The sequence below is a fragment of the Ceratotherium simum genome, chromosome 17, assembly GCF_057802395.1.
Source record: "Ceratotherium simum simum isolate JZ-2026a chromosome 17, ASM5780239v1, whole genome shotgun sequence".
Classification (NCBI taxonomy): domain Eukaryota; kingdom Metazoa; phylum Chordata; class Mammalia; order Perissodactyla; family Rhinocerotidae; genus Ceratotherium; species Ceratotherium simum.
Genome location: NC_141916.1, coordinates 60,438,323 through 60,459,121, shown reverse-complemented (window position 1 = coordinate 60,459,121; position 20,799 = coordinate 60,438,323). Strand labels below are relative to the sequence as shown.

Here is a 20,799-nt window from a genome sequence, read left to right as displayed (position 1 = left end):
CTTCGTTTCCCCAGGAGATCCTTAGACATTTCAAATCGGGAACCAGTGTTCTTTCTCAGCATTCTTTCCTTGTCCTGGGCAAGTAGGCAAGTAGCCGTTTGCAAGGTTGGTCTAATCCTTGACATCAGAATGCTGCTGGGCTTTGCTGACAGAGGTTCCTGGGGTCTCACTGGGGTGCTGTTAACATGGTGCTGCGTCCCTGAGGCCATTCAGTGATGAACATTTCACAGTGATGAGAATGAGGATGGTGATGACGGGACAGCCACAGGCAGGACGGGCTCACCTTACCTCACGGTGTCCTACAGCCCGGGAAGAGCGCCTGGGGGCTGGGAGGGCCAGGTGTGAGCAGGCCCTGGTGCAACTACTGTCTAGCTTCTCCCTTGCTATAGAAGGATTTTTAGACAAATACCTTGTGGGTACCACAAACGAGTGAAGAGAGCTGGACACAAGAGTTCCAGTTTTCCGGCACAGTCCTGTCACTTTTCCTATTGCAGCTCATGGTCAGCCTCCAGGTCCAGGAAGAGAGAGAGGCTAGAGGGGACTTTTGTGACCTGAGACCACATGCTCTATCTCAAGAGGACAATCGCCTCTTGGTTTCAGCCCCCTGTTGCTATGTGAGGACACAAGCCCAATATTGCCAGATCTTCTGATTTTTTTTAAGAGAAGCCAGAAGTCTAGACTTTTATTTGAAGGTGCCAGATTTTCAAATGTTGGCAAACAAAACAGGCCTGCATATTAGACGTGGCCCAGGGGCCACCACTTTGCAACTTGTAATGTAGCAGTTTCTCCTAGGAAACATTTCCCTTAGGAAAACGGCTCCTCCCCTCCTTCCCCAAGAGCCAGCGATCCTCTGTGAGCCAACACGTCCTGGGAGCCCTGGCCTGAGGTGGAGTCGGGCTTGGAAAAGGTGGCAGGATAGGAAACAGCTGAGCAGGAAGAGCTTGGAATCCACCCTAGAGCTCAGGGCTGTCTCCAGACACCAGTCCCCCTCTGGCTTCACAGCGAACTTTACAAAGGGACACGAGTGTGACTGTGCATCCACCCACCCTGAAGATGTCGTCCTCGGAGGCAGCACACACAGCCTCCTTCATGGCCTTGTCCAGCTCCTCCTCGGCCGTCAGGTCTCCAGAGATGGCCCGGCGGATCTCGGGCCCGATGTCGTGCAGTGTACGCAAGCCAGCCTGGAACCCAGAGGGATATGTGAGGGCCCTGGCACTCCTCCCCGCAGTCACCTGCCCCTCCGCTCCTCCGCACGGCAGGCGAGCCTCTGAGGTACCTCTGCTTGTGCTACCCAGGACGCGCTTTGGGACCTCTTGTGTCTGCCCCCGAGTGGAGAACCCATCTGTCCACCCGGGAAGGATGGAGGCACATGAGCAGGGCTGTCACAGGAACTCAAGCAGAGCTCCAGAAAGCTCTGGGGGGCCCTGCGGCAGGCACGACTGCGGAGGGCAGTGTGCATGGGGAGCACGGCAGGAGGGAAAGGAGGATGTCACCCCCTCCAACATCCACCTTGGAACTCTCAGAAAGTTTCCCTCTGAAGGGACCTGGCCTCCAGGTCCCTCTGGCCTCCAGGCTCTGGCCAGAGGTCAGAGGAAGGTGATCAGGCCTCTCTTTGGGGTGCGGACCCCCCTGCCTCTCACCTGCAGGGACAGCGCGTTCCTCTGGGAGGGCTTGCCCACAAGGCCCTGTTCTTTGCGCTTCTTGAATTTCCGGAAGTACTCTTGGATCAGGAAAGTAGCGTAAAACTTGCCAACTGTGACCTCATCATCTGAGACATTTGAAGAGAGGACAGGGAATTCAGCTAGGCCTCATTAATTTTTTTCAGCATCCAAACTTTCTTAAATTTTTCAAACTTAATTTTTTTGAAGAGATAGTACATTCACATGGTTCAAAGAGATAAAAATACATAAAAAAATACACTGAAAAATCTCTCTCCCACTGCCCCCATCTGCCTAGATACCACCTCCTAATAGATAACATTTTTTTTTAGTTTCTTGAGTTTTTTTCCAGAGATTCTTTACACAAATAAGCAAATATATTCTTATTCCTTCTTTTTAACAGAAAAGTAGCCTATTGTCAAAATTATTTCCCACCTTGATTTTTTTTTACCTCACTGACGTTTCTAACTAGCACTTACTGATCCCAAAGCTTCAGACGCCCATCGTACATTGAACAGTCCCTGAGTGCAAACAGTTCTGCTTCAAGGTTGGTGGGAGGCGTGTGTTCTGCCTGTCTAAGCTTGGGTTTTTCTTTCAACCAGACAGATTGGGCTATCTTACCATGTGGCTTGGCTGGGTCCTTGCTGGGCTTGGCACCCAAGTCACACATGACGTACTCAGCCTCCGTCTTGGGAATGAACTAGGTGGTGGAGGACCCAGTGAGTCTCCAAGGGGAACACTTCATGCCCTACACGTAGGCCCTTTGCTCCATCTCCCTGTTCTTTGCGAAGGACAGGGCAACAGGCCCAGGGGACAGCTAGGCTGGGTTAGATCTAGGGACCAGTGATGGTTCTCCTGCTCCCAGTTGTCCCTTAAGAATGGCCAGATCCACAGCAGTGATAGTCTTCCACCTGGCAAGGATCTCATTCCCATGTGGGAGGGAAAAGCCTGAGCCCCTGTCTGGAGTAGTCAGGGAGGAAGAGCCGCAGGGGGAACAGCTTGGAGTTCTGGCGTCCCTCGGACCTGTTTGAATCCTGAATCTGCCATGTACTCACCATGCAGCCTTGGGTCAGCTACTTAGCTTCCAAGAGCCAATTCCTTGAGCAAACTTCATAGAAGCGTTATAAGGATTAAATGAAACAATGACTGCAAAACATCAGGTGCTGCTTGGCCGTCTAGGGGATCCTTCACTTAGCAATCCTGCCCTCCCTTTGGAAGTGGCTCTCAACAGGGGTGGCATCACCTTTCCAGGAGTGTTTTGGGAATACATGGGGCTTTTTCAGTTGTCACAGTGATTTGGGGGTGCTAGTGGTGTTAAGTGGTTCTAGATGTGTCCCTTAAAGCACAGAAGGGTTTTGTACAGCAAATAACAGCTTTGACTCTGCACGGCTTTCAAGCACTATGCGAGATGTCCACGTTGGGGAACAACTTGCTTATAATTATTTGAGCTAAGAACCTAACTTCATTTTACATATGAACACATTTTTTGCATGGTTTTCATATATCCGGAATTTTCTAGGATTACAACTGCTGTGTAAACTGACGGAAGACTGTACTTTCTTTTGTTTCAACTTGACCAAGAGAGGTTCACATTTTGGAAAACTGTATTCCTGATGGCAATGCCCCTTGTGTATCTGAGTCACCCACTGTATCTGACCTGCCTACATCATTCTGCATTTATTCTAAGTAAGTGCATGTACCTAGGTATATGTATGTATACATTGTGTGTGTGTGTAAATATACTTAGCCTTTACTTCCAAATGACAAAGTGTCAACAATATTCAATATTGTCTTACTTCCTTTAAATACAAACTTATTCATCATAAGTGGGCTTATACATGCATTTCATCAGTTAATTATGACAACTGGCATAGTCGTGCCTGAGCATTTATACATATTGAAAACATTGATTTTAACATATTTTATGTCAGAGTGGAAGCATTACATTAATATTTTGGAAATGATATATGTAGCAAGGTTGTATTATCTATAATTTTCATTCAGGATAGCAGTAGGGGCATAATAAACTACTTGTTTTGAAAAGGGGCTTTGGATTTAATAGGGATGAGAAACACTGCCCTAGGAAGAACAAAAAGAATTTCAACCAAGAGGGGATCTCAGGGTCCCATTATTCCTAGAGCAATCAGCCCACTGGTTTATGGGGAAACCTATACTTTGCAGAGTTTCCTTGGAAGTTCTGCCAAACCTCTAAGCATCAAGGGGCCTTGCCTGGCCCCATCTGTAAAATGCAGGATTGGACCGGATTTCCAACTGGACAGCCTCTCTTCGAGTCTGTGAAGGGCCTCGCACCCTCATCCCTTCTAACCATTAGGGCCTTTGAGCCCCACAGGAAGGGTCTGGGGAAAGCAGACCTCCTGCAAGGCTAGTGGACTCAAGGACACAGGTCTCAGGGGCTGTGTCCACATTTCTAATGGTGCCACAGCTGGAGGACTGGAGGAGGTGAAGGGTGGAGAAACCACGCCGGGGCGGGGGGGGGGGGCGGCAAATCCCAAGGGTGTGGAGACCCAGGGAGCGCTTACCACCTGCAGGGGGCACCACTTGGTCCAGCAGCTTCATGCTGGTCCGCTTCCAGATCTTCTTGATTATAGCCCGCAACTCCTCATTGGCTTGTTCTAGGTTCCCTGATGGGAGGGAGATGCAAACCAGAAATGATCATAGGTCTTTGGAGGGCCCTCCCATAGGGTGGGTCCCTCTACACAAAGTGGGAAGCCACTGCTGGTGGCACTTTGCCCCACAAATAGCCCTGGATCTGTCAGTTTCACTTTCTTTCTCCCCATTGTCCACCTCCGTCCCCTTTCTCTTTATATTGCTCTCCCTTTTCCTTCCTTCCGCCTTCCCTCCTGTCCCTGTCCAATGCCATTCCTTTCCCCTTCTGCCCTGCCTGCTGCTCAGGCTAGCCAGTGGCGTCCCTTCACCCCCACACGTTGCTCTTCAATGGTGGGTGGCACTTGGAGCTGACGAGACTGCTGGTGCTGGACTGAGCTCAACAGCCACCTGCCAGGAGAGCATAGGGGCTGCTCCCGTGGGCGGCATTTCTCACCGGCTTCTGTGGGAGGCCAGGGAAATGTGGGTGATTGGAAAAAAGAGCAATCTCCCCTTGCAAACCCACACAGAAGATTCACGTGCAGGGGGACCTCTGTGTCAAAGCCTTTTGCTGAGTCTCCTGCGGGGAGGAGGTGGCAAAACCTCAGAGTGGAAGCAGAAATCAGAAGACACTGGCTTCTGTGGTTTTGGAGCTTCTCTGGGTCTACTTTCTCCACTGGTAAAACAGGCTTAATTAGATGCCTGTCCCATGCAGCCTCCGCAGCCTTCGGGATACTGCCTGATGGCCACGAGGAATGAACGCTGAGACGTGCAGCTGGGGGAGAGGGCGTGGCAGGCAGCCTTCTAGGATGCCCCCAAGCTTTCTTCCACAACCATCATTACACACATACCCTGCATGATCCCGGGACTGTGAATCTGATGGGTTTCATTTACTCCCAGATTAGGTTATATTCTATGGCACACATGATCTTGAGATAAGGAGATTATCTAGGTGGGCCTGACCTAATCACATGAGCTCTTTAAAAGTAGAGAATTCTCAGGCACAAGCTTTCAGTTATAAAATAAGTGATGAGATGTAATGTACAGCATGGTGACTATAGTTAATAATACTGTATTGTATATTTGAAAGTTGCTAAGAGAGTAGATCTTAAAAGTTCTCATCACAAGAAAAAGCAATTTGTAACTGTGTGTGATGGATGTTAACTAGACTTATTATGGTGATCATTTAGTAGTATATACAAACATCGAATCATTATGTTGTACCCCTGAAACTAATATGTTATATTTCAATTATATCTCAATAAAAAAAAAAACAAAACAAACAATCAAAAAAGCACTGTGTAAAGGGGGTCAAAGGTGAAGCAGACAGGTTTCTGTGGCCGGGAGCGGGGCGGGAGGAGTGGCGTGGCGGCTGGCTGGCCTGGAAGAAGCACACTCCATGTTGTGAACTGAACCAAGAGAGGCAGCTGCAGGCTGTGAGCGGTCCCGCCGAGAGCTGGTCTTACTGCTGGAGAAGTGAATTCCACCAACAACCTGGATGAGCTGGGACGTGGATTCTTCCCCAGAGCCTCGGGAAGAGGACACATCCTGATCAATGTCCTGATTTTGGCCTTCTGAGACCCTGAGCAAAGAACCCAGCTATGCCATGGCTGGACTCCTGACCTATTTTTAGAACTGTGATCTAATAACTGGGTATAGTTTTAAGCCAAAAAGTTTGTGGTAACTGATTACCCAGCAGTAGGAAACCAATACAGGGGATGTTTGCTGCTGTCACACAGGGGAGGCAGGGCAGAGCAGTGGTGGGGAGCTCTGGGTCAGACTGCCTGTGTTGAAATCTGCCCTGTGGCCACCGGGGAGAGGCTCCGGGAAGGAAGCCCAACAGGAGCAAGCAGAAGTGCAATGCAGAGAGAGGGACGGATTCCTGAGTGCCCCGTTTGAATGTTGGATCCAAACAGGACCTGAAGCCAGAGGACAACTCCTGGGCATTCCAGTTATGGAGACAATCAATGCCCTTCATGGTTAAGGTAGTTAGTGCTTTCAGACACATGCAATGGAAGAGTCCTAATTCACATAATGCTCAAAAACACTTATTATCTGTACTGGCTTGAAGAGTGTACCCCCCAATTCATGTCCACCCGGAACTCAGCATGTGACCTTAGTTGGACATAGGGTCTTTGTAGATGTGATTTGTTATGATGAAGTCACAGGGATTAGGGTGGGCCGTAAATCCAACATGACTGGTGTCCTTACGAGAAGAGGAGAGGACACACAGAGACACACAGGCAAGAAGGCGCTGTGAACACGGAGGCAGAGACCGGAGGGACACAGATACACGCCACTGAGTGACAAGGACTGCTGGCAGCCACCAGAGGCCGGGAGAGAGGCATGAACAGACCCTCCCTCAGAGCCTTCCGAAGGATCCAACCCTGTCGACACCGCGATGAACAGTTCCTCCTGAACTGTGAGAGAATAAATTTCTGTTGTTTTAAGCCACCCAGTTGGTGATCATTTGTTAACAGCAGATCTAGGCAATGTATACATCTTCCAAAAGGAGGATCTTTCACGGTTTTTCGAGCCTTAATTTAGTCTCACAATGATCGATGTATCTATGGAACTTCATCTAAGTGTTTCAAAATCTCTTCCTTCTCTCTTCCCAAGGTTTCTTTGGCTCGAGACTGGACTTGGGATGAGAGCCCTGGTTCTCCAAAGTAGGTGTAGTTTCTCTCCAATTCCTCCCACTCTCAAAAGTCTGAAGGGTAAGGGCTGAGGTAAGGCTTATCCTTACAAATTTAGATGCTTTCTTACATTTCTTTCTAATTGCTTCTAAGAACTTGCCTTTGTCTCCCAGACTTAAGAGCTCCACAGGTTTGTGGGAAGCTAGTCTCTGATGAAGGTTTGCCTCTCAGTTGGCATTACGGGCCATTTGGTAGATATTCCATTTTTAAAATTTTTATTTTATTGTGGTAAGAACACTTAACATGAGGTCTACCCCCTTAACAGAATTTTAAGTGTGCACTACAGCATCGTGAACTCCAGGGACAATGCTGTACAGCAGATAAATGTCTTCGAGTTGAAAGTTGTCTTGAATTCTTTTTTTTTTTTATAACTTCATTTATTTTTCCCCCCAAAGCCCCAGTAGATAGTTGTATGTCATAGCTGCACATCCTTCTAGTTGCTGTATGTGGGACGCGGCCTCAGCATGGCCGGAGAAGTGGTGCGTCAGTGTGCGCCCGGGAATCCGAACCCGGGCCACCAGCAGCGGAGCACGTGCACTTAACCGCTAAGCCACGGGGCCGGCCCCACACAGAGTAATTCTTGACCTGACTATAGTTCCCATGTGGCTGGCTTCTCTCCTTGTCTCTGGACTGCCTGTTTCCTCAGGCTTAGCTGTGCGTATTGGATGATCTTGGATCAGCTCCTTGTGCGTTGTTACCCACTGTTGGTATTCTTTAGCCGGGACTTGGTTTGCTCTGACAGCGCATCTTCAACGGCGCTGAGTCCTGGCTTTGGTGCACCAGTGTTTTCTATCCCTCCATGGAATGAAAGTTTATATTCTCAATTTACATCAAGCTTTAAGTATTGCAGCGTATTCCTTCTAGTAGTACATCTTCTCTCCTTAGAAAGGAAAATCTTCCCCCCGGACATAATTGTAATAATAGTCATTGTAGGAAATTTGGAAAGTAACAAAAGTACAGGAAGAAGGGAGAAGTCACTGCTGATTCTACCCCGAGTGAGACTCAATGTCAACTATCAAAAACTTCCTTCCCATTTTTCTCCTGACGTGTTTACGTTAAATGTGTGTTTAATTCTTTCAGTGTCAGAAATAAGCCTATTTACACCTATTTCAGATTGAGTTATTACACTGGCTTCTGAGCCTTTGTTTCTTTTTAGTTTAGCAACAGAACTTGAACTACTGAATTTTTTTTTTTTTTGTTCTTACTTTTTTTTTTTTTATTGATGTTTTAATGGTTTCTAACATTGTGAAATTTTGGGTTGTACATTTTCGTTTGTCCATCACCATATATATGACTCCCTTCACCCCTTGTGCCCACCCCCCACCCCCCACCCCCACTACCCCTGGTAACCACAGTCCAGTTTTCTCTGTCCATGTGTTGGTTTATATTCCACATATGAGTGAGATCATACAGTGTTTGTCTTTCTCTTTCTGGCTTATTTCACTTAACATAATACGCTCCAGGCCCATCCATGTTGCTGCAAATGGGACGATTTTGTCTTTTTTTATGGCTGAGTAGTTGAATTTTTTTTTTTTTTAAGATTAGTTCACTATTTTGACTGGTACCTTGCTGGACTGGTTCTTGTTTTCCCTTGTTTCAGACGTTTCTATTATTTTCTGGGAGGATTTCACTGAGAGAAGGCACTCTCTGGGTTATTCGCTGAACTAACTTCCCTTTCTGTTATTACCCTTCATATTTTACACACGAAGAAATGACGTAGAGAGAGAAAAAGTGACTTATCACGCATGCTATCAGAGTCCGTCTCCCATCTCCCTGCCCAGTGCTCCTTCTACTGCACCAAGGAAAGCACGGTGCTGGCAGCCTGAGACTCTAAGATGGAAACATGAGAAGGAGAAAGAAAGCATACTCCTGGCGCATCTGTGTTTTCTCTAGTTTCTGTACCAGTGGGTTTCAGACTTTAGTTCATAATGAATCGTCTGTGCAGATTCCTGAGCCCCACTCTCAGAGATTCAGGTTCAGCAGATCTGGGCTGGTGATAAGGACTCAGCATTTTAGACAAGTTCCCACAGCTGATTCCGAGGCAAGTGGCCTCCTGACCACACTCTGTGAAATGTTGTAGTGGGCCAGAGCTCTTGGAGAGCACTGGAATCTTCTTAGGCACATTTTTATACAGCCTTTCCCACACAGTGGTTCAGAAATACTTATCAATGATAAGGAGAGCAGATTATTTTAGCCAAGGCTGCTGCTAGCCCATAGGGTGCCTTTGTGTGAACTAGAAGGAGGCGTTCTCCAGGTGGACCCAGCCCTGAGCCGAGCACAGGTGAGGTCTTAACTCCCACCTGTTGGCTGCACAATGGTATGTGATGACAGCGACCAGAGTCACCATTTGCCACTATGACCCCTTCCTGACACAGGTCCTTTTCATTTAAAAAGAGAGTTGAGCATTTGACAGACCCACTTGTAGCCAGTAAAATTCCCTGTAGATGGGGCTTGGTCCCGGCTCCAGGTTACACTCATCTTCTGCTTTTTAAACTACACCCTCTGACTTCAAGATATGACCCAGAATAATTTCTAGGGTTTGATGGAAAGCTAGAGTTCAAAATAAACAAGGTAGAGGCAAGGAGGTCATTCAAGAAGCAAAGAACACATGACCAGGCCAGGCCTCTTTAACATCCCTGAATGTGAAGGTTATTGCTGGACCACTGCTCCGATGCTGTACGAGATGGGCAGGTCCTGGAAGCACTCTGCAGGGTGCTGAGTCCTTCTCTGGTTGGTCTGCTAGATCTTCCCAGTGGCCCTCCCAGTGGCCTGTGGGGGACTCCTTTTTTTTTTTTTTTGCGAGGAAGATCAGCCCTGAGCTAACATCCATGCTAATCCTCCTCTTTTTGCTGAGGAAGACCAGCTCTGAGCTAACATCTATTGCCAGTCCTCCTCCTTTTTTTTTTCCTCCCAAAGCCCCAGTAGATAGTTGTATGTCATAGTTGCACACCCTTCTAGTTGCTGTATGTGGGACGCGGCCTCAGCATGGCCGGAGAAGCGGTGCGTCGGTGCGCTCCCGGGATCCGAACCCGGGCCGCCAGTAGCGGAGCGTGCGCACTTAACCGCTAAGCTACGGGGCCGGCCCTGTGGGGGACTCTTACCTTCTGTTTTGATCCTCAAGGCTGTCCGGACTAGGGCAAACAGGGTGGCATTGAACATGACCGTCCCATCGCTATTTAGCGGCATGTTCATGGAGACCAGGCGCTGGAGGGGAACAAGAGGCAAAGCTGGTGATTACAGCAAATGGTTCTCAAAGGACCAAGAGAACCACCATGGCAAGAGAACGCTGGAGGGAGCCTCGAAACCCGTGTGCGTGTGTCAGGAGCGGGTGGGAGTATAAGCACGGGTCACTGAAACATATTCAAAGCCTGTTCTGGGGAGAAGCTTGGCTCCACCCTAAGTACTCTCGCCCCTCTGCACAGGGTGAGGGAGGAATGGAAATTGTCCTTATCAGAACCTTGCTTCCACAAAAGGATGTTAAGCCCGCCCAACCCCCTTCCCCGCTCAATGTCTTTTCAGGCATATGGGTGTGCTCTCTATTGGCAACAAAGAACAGCTGCACGCCGGGCACTTGCCGGGAGCCCCCCTGCTAGCCAGCATTCATCCAGTGCCTGGCGAGAGAGACGATAATGAAGGTCTGCTTGCAGGAGAGGCAGTGCGTCCTCTTTTCTGTATATTGAAAATATACTGCTGCATCAAGCAGGATCAGAAGCTTGCTGACGCTGGATAGGATTGTACTGCCCCTCTCCCTCCTTTCCCACCACCCAGAATCCCTGCCCCAGTGCAGGGCCCTCAGCACACACCAGGGTCGAGCACCACAAAACTCATTCTGGCATCTGCTCCCGGAAGTGGTCAAGGATGTTAGTGGTTAGATCCCATGGTGTCCTCCTGTTAATCGTAGTGCCAAGAAGGGCTGTAATTTTCCTGAGTGACTGGACCTTCTTGAATCTCATGGACAGTGTGAATTGCACAGTGGCCACCGGACAGCTTCCCGCCCGGTCCGCAGCCCGTCCAGGCCCGTGGGAGGCCGTGTGCAGGCTGCACCGTCCCTGCTCCTGTCTCCCACTGTGCTCTTGCCTGACATGTATTTGTGCTCTTTTTCCTCATCTCTCCTATACTCTTGGAAAGCTTCTAAAATCTTTTTTGGAATGAAGTGGAGGTCCAAATGAGAGAAGACTGAGAAAAACAGAGCACAAGTCGAAGGCTCTACATTCCTTCAATTCTCCATTTTCTGTGAGTGGATTATCCACAGAGCTGAATTTTTCTGTCTGTTTCTTCCTCTATACAGCTCTCTGACCTCACTTCCCCCAGCTCTTTTTCAGCTCATTGTTATTCCAACAAGGAGTGCAGAATGGTGAGAATGGGAGTTGAAAGAAGGGGGGGAGAGTGGAAAGAAGACTCTTCAGCAACTGCTGGGCTACATGGTGGGGGTTACAGGGTGGCAAGACAGCTGCTGGGCACACAACTTCAGGCGCGCTCACTCTCGGGGTCGGGCCAGGGCCACACAAGCAAGAGCTGTGTCTAACGGAACCTAGGATGCTTGTCTCAACCTTTTTTGGGTCATGGACTCACTTAGAAATCTGAAGAAAATATGGATCCTCTCCCTGGTACAACATGTGAGTGTTGCAGTGATTTTGTGTACAATTTTAGGGCTTCAAAGGTCCCTGAAGCTGATGCCTGGACTCTCAAATGGCCCTCTGATCCCAGGGAAAGAACCCCTAATCCATCCACCCTGGGCGGGAAAGTCTTCCAGGATGCCTAGGTGGTGCAGGCTGATGGGACAGCAAAGCCCACTCTAAACAAGGTCCTTTATCCAGGACTGGGCATGGGCTCCTTAGGACATGAGGCATTCACTCTGTTGCTCCTTTACAGAGCCTGAGAACTTATTGCTGGAAGGAACCTCAAAATATAATCTGGTTCAGGCTTGTTTCTTTAGGCATAGAAAATATTGTCTTTATTCCCTTAATGGATCAATGGCCTGACCAAAGTCACAAGACAAATAGGCACCTTGCCACCCATATTTCTCTCTTTCTCCCATGAACCCAGGTCATCTCTTACTTTGCAAGCCACTCGGTGAGGGCACAGCTTCCCAAAACCCAGTGGGGGCTGAATCCGCCGGAGCAGTGTCACCACATCTAGGTGTTTGATACGACCCCTAGAAGAGGAAGGAGAGGAGAGAAGTATCAGCCAGAGGGTAGTGGTCTTGGCCAGCAGCCCAGGACTCATGTACCTGAGAGGTGGGGGCCCACCTGCGGGAGGAACTCTCTATAGCTATAGCCCTGTTGGTCAAACTCGGCGCAGAGTTGCAGAATTGCATGGTAAAACTCCAAAACCAATATATACACGTTTAGAATTTTTAAAAATTTAGTTTCATTTCTAAGCAATGGTATGCATGAAATAAAGGAGTATTTGTTAGATTCATGTATTTCTTATACATACGAAAAGAAACCCATTGCTATTAGCACTTTCTTTTTATGTTTATTCATGCACATGAACCACACTTTGGGAAAAATCAGGATTATCCACCATCTTGCAAACAATACCTGAATAAGTTAGTGTTCTTTTAGGTGCAAGTGACAGAACCCCAATCCAACTGACTCAAGCAAAAACTGGAACATACGGCCCCAGGAAGCAGCTTGATGCTTATCTCAAATTCTTCCCATCTGCCTAGCTGCATCTCTCCGTTTGCCTCCTCTGCTCAGGGTGGCTTTATTTTCAGGCAAACCCCTGACAGTCTTATGCTCACATCATTATGATACTCAGCTAAGTGGAAGAAAAAGCTCAATATCCTCATGAGTTGAACAAAAGTCCCAGAATTGAGTTTCAAGTGTCTTTTTAAAAATTGAGATATAATTGACATATAACACTATATTAGTTTCAGGTGTACAACATATGATTTGATATATGTATCAATGATCATATCAAATATCATAATGATATATGATATATGTGAAATGGTCACCAGAATCAGTCTAGTTAATACTCATCACTACACATAGTTACAACTTTTTTTACTTTTATAGATTTTATGTTTAAATTTCAACGAGAACTTTCCCATCAGTGCTATGCTCAAGGTGGAAGGGATTTTAGTAGTGCAATAAAATTCTCAATATGTACTTGCTGCTTCAATCAACTAACCATCTGACCAAACAGTATTTACTGAGTGTTAACCACATGTGATCAATAGATGAGGGTATCCTTGGATCAATAGATGAGGGTATCCTGAGATCTACTTGGCCCTAAACATCCTAACTCGAGCACTTACCAGTTATTCCTAACACTAGGATCTCCTATCTATTCAACTGAAAATAGCAGATATGTTCTTTTTTTTTTTTGTGAGGAAGATCAGCCCTGAACTAACATCCATGCCAATCCTCCTCTTTTTGCTGAAGAAGACCGACCCTAAGCTAACATCTATTGCCCATCCTCCTCCTTTTTTTCCCCCTTTTTCTCCCCAAAGCCCCAGTAGATAGTTGTATGTCATAGCTGCACATCCTTCTAGTTGCTGTATGTGGGACGCAGCCTCAGCATGGCCGGAGAAGCAGTGCATCAGTGTGCGCCCGGGACCCGAACCCGGGCCGCCGGTAGCGGAGCGCGCACTCAACTGCTAAGCCACGGGGCCGGCCCCAGCAGATATGTTCTTAACTTAGCCAAAGTGCCTGGCCTCCTATGGGTGGCCCTTGACCCTTGACCCTGGGGTCTGGTGCAATTCAGTGTTTCCAATCGATCCACCTGATGCTAACCCATCTTGAACCTCTTCTACAGGTTCTTGCAATCTTCTGCAGGTACGATCTTGCAGTCCCCTCTCTCAGCTTTGGGAATCAGGATTTCCCTCTGGGAACTTACTTGGCTTCAGGGTCATACTCTGCCCAGATTCTTTTAAATTCATCCAGATGGTGGGGACCAAGGATTGACCAGTCCCTTGTCAAGTAGTCAAAGTTGTCCATGATGACAGCTACAAAGAGGTTGATGATCTGCAGAGAACAGAGAGTACGATGAGCCTCTCTAAGAGGACCTTCCTACATACTTGCCACTTGAATCCACTTTGCTAGCTGGTTCCATGCATGGCAGAAGACAACATTTCTAAAGACCAGCCGTATGTCACCATTTAAAACAGCAGCCCCTGGAACCTGAGTGTCTTGGATATGAACTTGACACAGCTCCCCTCAGAGTTGTGTGGGATGAAGCCCACAGGTGGCCTGCACAGCTTCCCTCATACCAAGCTGCTGCGTAGGGCTGCCAAGGACAGAGGGCGACCTTATCTGCCATCTTTCCCAAACTCCTCATCAAAGTGCCGCAAAAAGTAGAAGTTGCCTCTAGGCCTCCACACACATCCCCTCTGTCCTCGGGGACAATGCCACCAGAGGAGCCGAGAATGGACAAGAAAGATGCTGGTTGAGCTCACTCTGGCCCGGGCTGTCTGCCCTTATCTCCGTGTGGTTGGACATTCCTGCTGACTCAGTCTTTTCAAGTCAGTTCCTCTGACGGGGTTGCCCTGACCATGAGGTGCAGAGACGGAGGGTTTGGGCTGCCTGAACTGCACACTCATTACCTGTGGCTGCTTAGTCCCACCTCAGCTTACCAGGAAGGCACAGAGCATGTAGAAGCTGATGAAGTAGAAGACAGCGAAACTGCTGCCACAGGGAGTTTCCCCTTCTGTGCTGTTGCTGGGCTCTGACTCTGGGGCACACTTCTTCCCCGGCATGCAGGCCAGCATGATGTCCTGCCATGCCTCCCCTGTGGCGCACCTGAGGAGAGAGGAGAGAGAGTCCAACACCCATGGAGCCCATCTCACGGCTCTGGATCCTTCCCCTGCCCCCTGCCCCTTCCTCCTTCCCCAGAGGGAACTATTAAGTTGAATTTGCTGTTAATCATTCTCTGAATTCTCTGATATGTTCACTAAATACAAAAATATATAGCATTGTTTTGAATGATTTAAAACTTTACATAAACGATAACAAACTGTATCTTTTCTGCAAACTCACTCGTTTTGCAATCCATGTTACATTTTTGAGATTTAGCCAGTTGGATATATTTTAGCTCTAGCTCATTCATCTTAACTGCTGTCGAGTAGTATAGTCTATGAATATACTAATTAAAAAACCCACTGTCCTGTAAGGTTTTTCTTTTCTTTCTTTCTTGCTATTACAAAGAACACTGCGATCAACGTGCAGGTCCACGTCTTGGATATCTGCTTAGAAGTGGAGCCGCCAGTTGAAGGTAGGTGTGTCTTCATTTTTACTAGGTATTGCTTTTTCTCCAAGAGTGTGTCCAATTTATGCTCCTGTCATCAGGGCAGGAGAAATGCCATTGCTCCACAGATGTGTCATTTCTTTTCTTTTCAGCTTTATTGAGGTATAATTGACAGAAAAACTATATGATATTTAAAGTGCACGTCGTGCTGATCTGACATACACATACATTGTGAAAGGATTCCTCCCACCTAGTTAATAATCACATCCATCACCTCACTTACTTATCTTTTGTTTTGTTTTTTTTTGGTACAAACATTTAAGTTCTACTCTCTTAGCAAATTTCAATTATACAATATAGTATTAATCCCCATAGTTACCATGTTATACGTTAGATTTTTAGACTTTATTCATCGTGTAACTGAGAGTTTACATCCTTTACCAACCTCTCCCTAATTCCCCCACCTCCCAGCCCCTGGCAACCACTTTTCTACTCTGTTTCTGAGTTTAGACTTGTCAACTCTTGGTATTAGTGAATTTTTAAAAATGTTGCTCATATGATGGGCGTGAAATGATATTTCACTGCTGTTTTAATTTGGTTTTAAAATGATTAATGGGTTGAGAATTTTGATCTTGTCTTCTGTTGAACTGCATGTTCATATTTTTGCCTGTTTGTCTTACAGGTTATTCATCGTCTTGTTCATCTGTAGGGCTCTTTATATGTTCCTTATATCAACCCTTTGCCAGTTATACATATTGCAAGTAGTTTCTTCCAGTCTGTGTCTTGTCTTTTGCTTTACTTATGGTGTATTTTGATGAATCTAGGTTTTAAATTTTATTGTGGTCTAATTTATAATTTTCCCTCTGTTTTGTGCTTTTTGTATCTTCTTTAAAAAGTTCTTCTCTATTCTAGGTCATAAAAATATTCTCCTACATGTTCTCAAAGTTATAAAATTTTGTTTTTCATAATAACATATTATTCTGGAATTTATTTTTGTGCTCGATATGAGGTAGAAACATGCTTTATCTTTCTCTGCATAGATAGCCAATTTGCTTAATAAATTTATTGAATAGTCCATATTTACCTACTGATTTGAACTATCTCTTAGGACATAAGTTCTATTTCCATAGATGTGTAGGTCTTGTGCTGGCCTTTTCATTCTATTCCCCGGGTTTATTTGTCTATCTTGGTATGAATGTACCGTGTTGTCTTAATCACTAGAGCTTTACAGTAAGCCTTGCTCTCTCAGAGAGGGTAAGTCTCTCCAGCTCGTTGCTCTTCAACAAGTCTTGGCTATTCACTTTCCTTTTCTATTCCACAGACACAATGGAATCAGTTTGTCAAGTTCCGTGAATAAACCTGTTGAGAGTCTCACTGGAACTGCATTAAAATATAGATTAACTTGGGGAATTTGAAATTTTTGTGATGTTAAGTCTCCCAGCCATTAACACAGCACATCTCTCCACTTATTTAGGCCTTATTTAATGTCTTCTAATAAACTTTTATAATTTCCTCATATACATCTTTTGTTAAATTATTTCTAGGTATCGTATCTAAAACAAACAAACAAAATGTTGCTATTATAAATGGTACATTTTAAAAGTTATATTTTCTATTTGCTACTGATGTAGAGGGAATGCAATTGACTTTTTTTATTGATGTCATAATAGTTTATAACATTGTGAACTTTTAGTTGTACATTATTGTTTTTCAGTCACCATATAAATGTGTCCCTTCACCCCTTGTGCCCACCCTGCCACCACTTTCCCCCTGGTAACCACCAAACTGTTCTCTCTGTCCATGTGTTAGCTTATCTTCCACATATGAGTGAAATCATGCGGTGTTTGTCTTTCTCTGTCTGACATTTCGCTTAACATAATACCCTCCAGGTCCATCCATGGTGTTGCAAATGGGACTATTTTTTTTTATGGCTGAGTAGTATTCCATTGTATATCTATACCACATCTTCTTTATCCAATCATCAGTTGAGGGACACTTAGGTGGCTTCCACTTCTTGGCTATAGTGAATAATGCTGCAGTGAACATAGGGGTGCATAAGCCTCTTTGGATTGTTGATTTCAGGATCTTTGGATAGATTCCCAGTAGTGGGATAGATGGATCATAGGGTATTTCTATTTTTAATTTTTTGAGGACTCTCCATACTGTTTTCCATAGAGGCTGCACGAGTTTGCATTCCCACCACCAGTGAATGAGGGTTCCCTTTTCTCCACAACCTCTCCAGCATTTGTTATTTTTTGTCTTGGTGATTATAGCCATTCTAACGGGTATAAGGTGATATCTTAGTGTTGTTTTGATTTGCATTTCCCTGATGATTAGTGATGTTGAACATCTTTTCATGTGCCTATTGGCCATCTGTATATCTTCCTTGGAAAAATGTCTGTTCATATCCTCTCCCACTTTTTGATCAAGTTGTTTTTTTGTTGTTCAGTTGCATGAGATCTTTATATATTATGGAGATTAATTCCTTGTCAGATAAATGCTTTGCAAGTACTTTCTCCCAGCTGGTGGGTTGTCTTTTCATTTTGATTCCGGTTTCATTTGCCTTGCAGAAGCTCTTTAGTCTGATGAAGTCCCACTTGTTTATTTTTTCTTTTGTTTCTTTTGTCCACGTAGACATGGAATTTGAAAAGATCCCTCTATGACTGATGTCAAAGAGTGTACTGCCTACATTTTCTTACAGGAGTTTTATAGTTTCAGGTCTTATCATTCACGTCTTCAATCTATTTTGAGTTAATTTTTGTGTATGGCAAAAGAATATGGTCTACTTTCCTTCTTTTGCATGTAGTTTTCCCAGCACTGTTTATTGAAGAGACTTTCCTTTCTCCATTGTACGTTCTTAGCTCCTTTGTCCAAGATTAGCTGTCCGTAGATGTGTGGTTTTATTTCTGGGCTTTCAATTCTGTTCTATTGATCTGTGTGTCTGTTTTTTTACCAGTACCATGCTGTTTTAATTATTATAGCTTTGTAGTATATTTTGAAGTCAGGGATTGTGATGCCTCCAGCTTTGTTCTTTTTTCTCAGGATTGCTTTGGCTATTTGAGGTCTTGTGTTGCCCCATATGAATTTTAGTATTCTTCGTTCTATTTCCGTGAAGAATGTCATTGGGATTCTGATTGGGATTGCATTGAATGTGTAGATTGCTTTAGGTAGTATGGACATTTTAACTATGTTTGTTCTTCTGATCTGTGTGCATGGGATGTCTTTCTATTTCTTTATGTCATCATAAATTTCTTTCAATAATGTCTTATAGTTTTCATTGGATAGGTCTTTCACTTCCTTGGTTAAATATATTCCTAGATATTTTATTCTTTTTGTTGCAATTGTAAATGGGATTGTCTTCTTGAGTTCTCTTTATGTTAGTTCATTATTAGAGTATAGAAATGCAACTGATTTTTGTAAGTTGATTTTGTACCCTGCAACTTTGCTGTAGTTGTTAATTATTTCTAATAGTTTTCTGATGGATTCTTCAGGGTTTTGTATATATAAAATCATGTCGTCTGCAAAGAGCAAGAGTTTCATTTCTTCATTGCTTATTTGGATTCCTTTTATTCCTTTTTCTTGCCTAATTGCTCTGGCCAAAACCTCCAGTACTAAGTTGAATAAGAGTGGCAAAAGTGGGCACCCTTGCCTTGTTCCTGTTCTCAGAAGAATGGCATTCAGTTTTTCCCCATTGAGTATGATGTTGATTGTGGGTTTGTCATATATGGCCTTTATTATGTTGAGGTACTTTCCTTCTATACCCATTTTGTTGAGAGTTTTTATCTGCATCCTGTCAAATGCCTTCTCTGCATCTATTGAGATGATCATGTGGTTTTTATTTCTCATTTTGTTAATGTGGTGTTATCACATTGATTGATTTGCGGATGTTGAACCATCCCTGGTATAAATCCCACTTGATCATGGTGTATGATCTTTTTAATGTATTGCTATATTTGGTTTGCCAATATTTTGTTGAGGATTTTTGCATCTATGTTCATCAGCGATATTGGCCTGTAATTTTCATTCTTTGTATTGTCTTTGGTATCAAAGTGATGTTGGCCTCATAGAATCTGTTACGAAGTGTTCCATCTTCCTCTATTTTTTGGAATAGTTTGAGAAGGATAGGTATTAAATCTTCTTTGAATGTTTGGTAAAATTCTCCAGAGAAGCCATCTGGTCCTGGACTTGTATGTTTTGGGAGGTTTTTGGTTAGTGTTTCAATCTCTTTACTTGCGCTTGGTCTGTTCAGATTCTCTATTTCTTCTTGATTCAGTTTGGGGAGGTTGTATGAGTCTAAGAATTTATCCATTCCTTCTAGATTGTCCAATTTGTTAGCATATAGTTTTTCATAGTCTTCTCTTATAATCCTTTGTATTTCTCTGGTGTCTGTTCTAATTGCTCCTCTTTCATTTCTAATTTTATTTATTTGAGCCTTCTCTCTTTTTTTCTTAGTGCATCTGGCTAAGGGTTTGTCAATTTTGTTTATCCTCTCAAAGAACCAGCTCTTTGTTTCATTGATCCTTTCTACTGGTTTTTTTGGTTTCAATTTCATTTATTTATGCTCTAATTTTTATTATTTCCCTCCTTCTGCTGACTTTGGGCTTTGTTTGTTCTTCTTTTTCTAATTCTGTTAGGTGTAGTTTAAGGTTGCTTATTTGATTTTTCTTGTTTGTTAAGGTGGGCCTGTATTGCTATGAATTTTCCTCTCAGGAATGCTTTTGCTGCAACCCATATGAGTTGGTGTGGTGTATTTTCATTTTCATTTGTCTCCAGATATTTTCTGATTTCTCTTTTAATTTCTTCAATGATCCATTGGTTGTTCAGTAGCATATTGTTTAGTCTCCACATCTTTGTCACTTTCCCAGTTTTTTTCTTGTAGTTGATTTCATAGCGTCATGGTTGGAAAAGATGCTTGTTATGATTTCAGTCTTCTTAAATTTACAGAGGCTTGCCTTGTTTCCCAACATATGGTCTATCCTTGAGAACGTTCCATGCACGCTTAAGAAGAATGTGTAATCTGCTGTTCGGATGGAGTGCTCTCTCTATATCTATTAAGTCTATCTCATCTAGTTTTTCATTTAAGTCCACTATTTCCTTATTGACTTTCTGTCTGGATGATCTATCCATTGATGTAAGTGGGGTGTTAAGATCCACTACTATTATTTTGTTGCTGTTAATATCTCATTTTAGGTTTGTGAATAGTTGCTTTATATACCTTGGTGCTCCTGTGTTGGGTGCATATATATTCATAAGTGATATGTCTTCTTGGTGGAGTGTCCCTTTTATCATTATATCTTGCCCCTCTTTGTCTCTCATTACCTGTTTTATCTTGAAGTCTACTTTGTCTGATATAAGTATGGCAACACCTGCTTTCTTTTGTTTGCCTTTAGCTTGGAGTATCGTCTTCCATCCCTTCACTCTGAGCCTGTGTTTGTCTTTAGAGCTGAGATGTGTTTTTTGGAGGCAGGATATTGTTCGGTCTTGTTTTTTAATCCATCCTGCCACTGTTTGTCTTTTGATTAGAGAATTCAATCTATTTACATTTAGAGTGATTATTGATATATCAGGGCTTAATGTTGCTATTTTATTCCTCATTTTCCAGTTCTTTTGCATTTGCTTTGTTTCTTGTCCCATGTGTTTTGGACTAC

The 20,799-nt window shown here is 44.5% G+C and overlaps 1 protein-coding gene across 3 annotated transcripts in view; it reads right to left on the bottom strand.

The window, feature by feature from the left end:
• The window catches only part of CACNA1C (calcium voltage-gated channel subunit alpha1 C), a 714,534-nt gene that overhangs the window by 11,300 nt on the left and 682,435 nt on the right, over nt 1–20,799 (bottom strand). For all 3 annotated transcript variants that reach the window (XM_087442974.1, XM_087442975.1, XM_004438792.3), the window contains 7 exons: nt 14,541–14,706; nt 13,805–13,932; nt 12,017–12,113; nt 10,060–10,162; nt 4,199–4,300; nt 1,641–1,768; nt 1,047–1,181 (listed from right to left, as the gene is read on the bottom strand). In XM_087442974.1, coding sequence (XP_087299100.1) covers nt 1,047–1,181; nt 1,641–1,768; nt 4,199–4,300; nt 10,060–10,162; nt 12,017–12,113; nt 13,805–13,932; nt 14,541–14,706 — 859 coding nt within the window. The remainder of the gene's footprint in view (nt 1–1,046; nt 1,182–1,640; nt 1,769–4,198; nt 4,301–10,059; nt 10,163–12,016; nt 12,114–13,804; nt 13,933–14,540; nt 14,707–20,799) is intronic.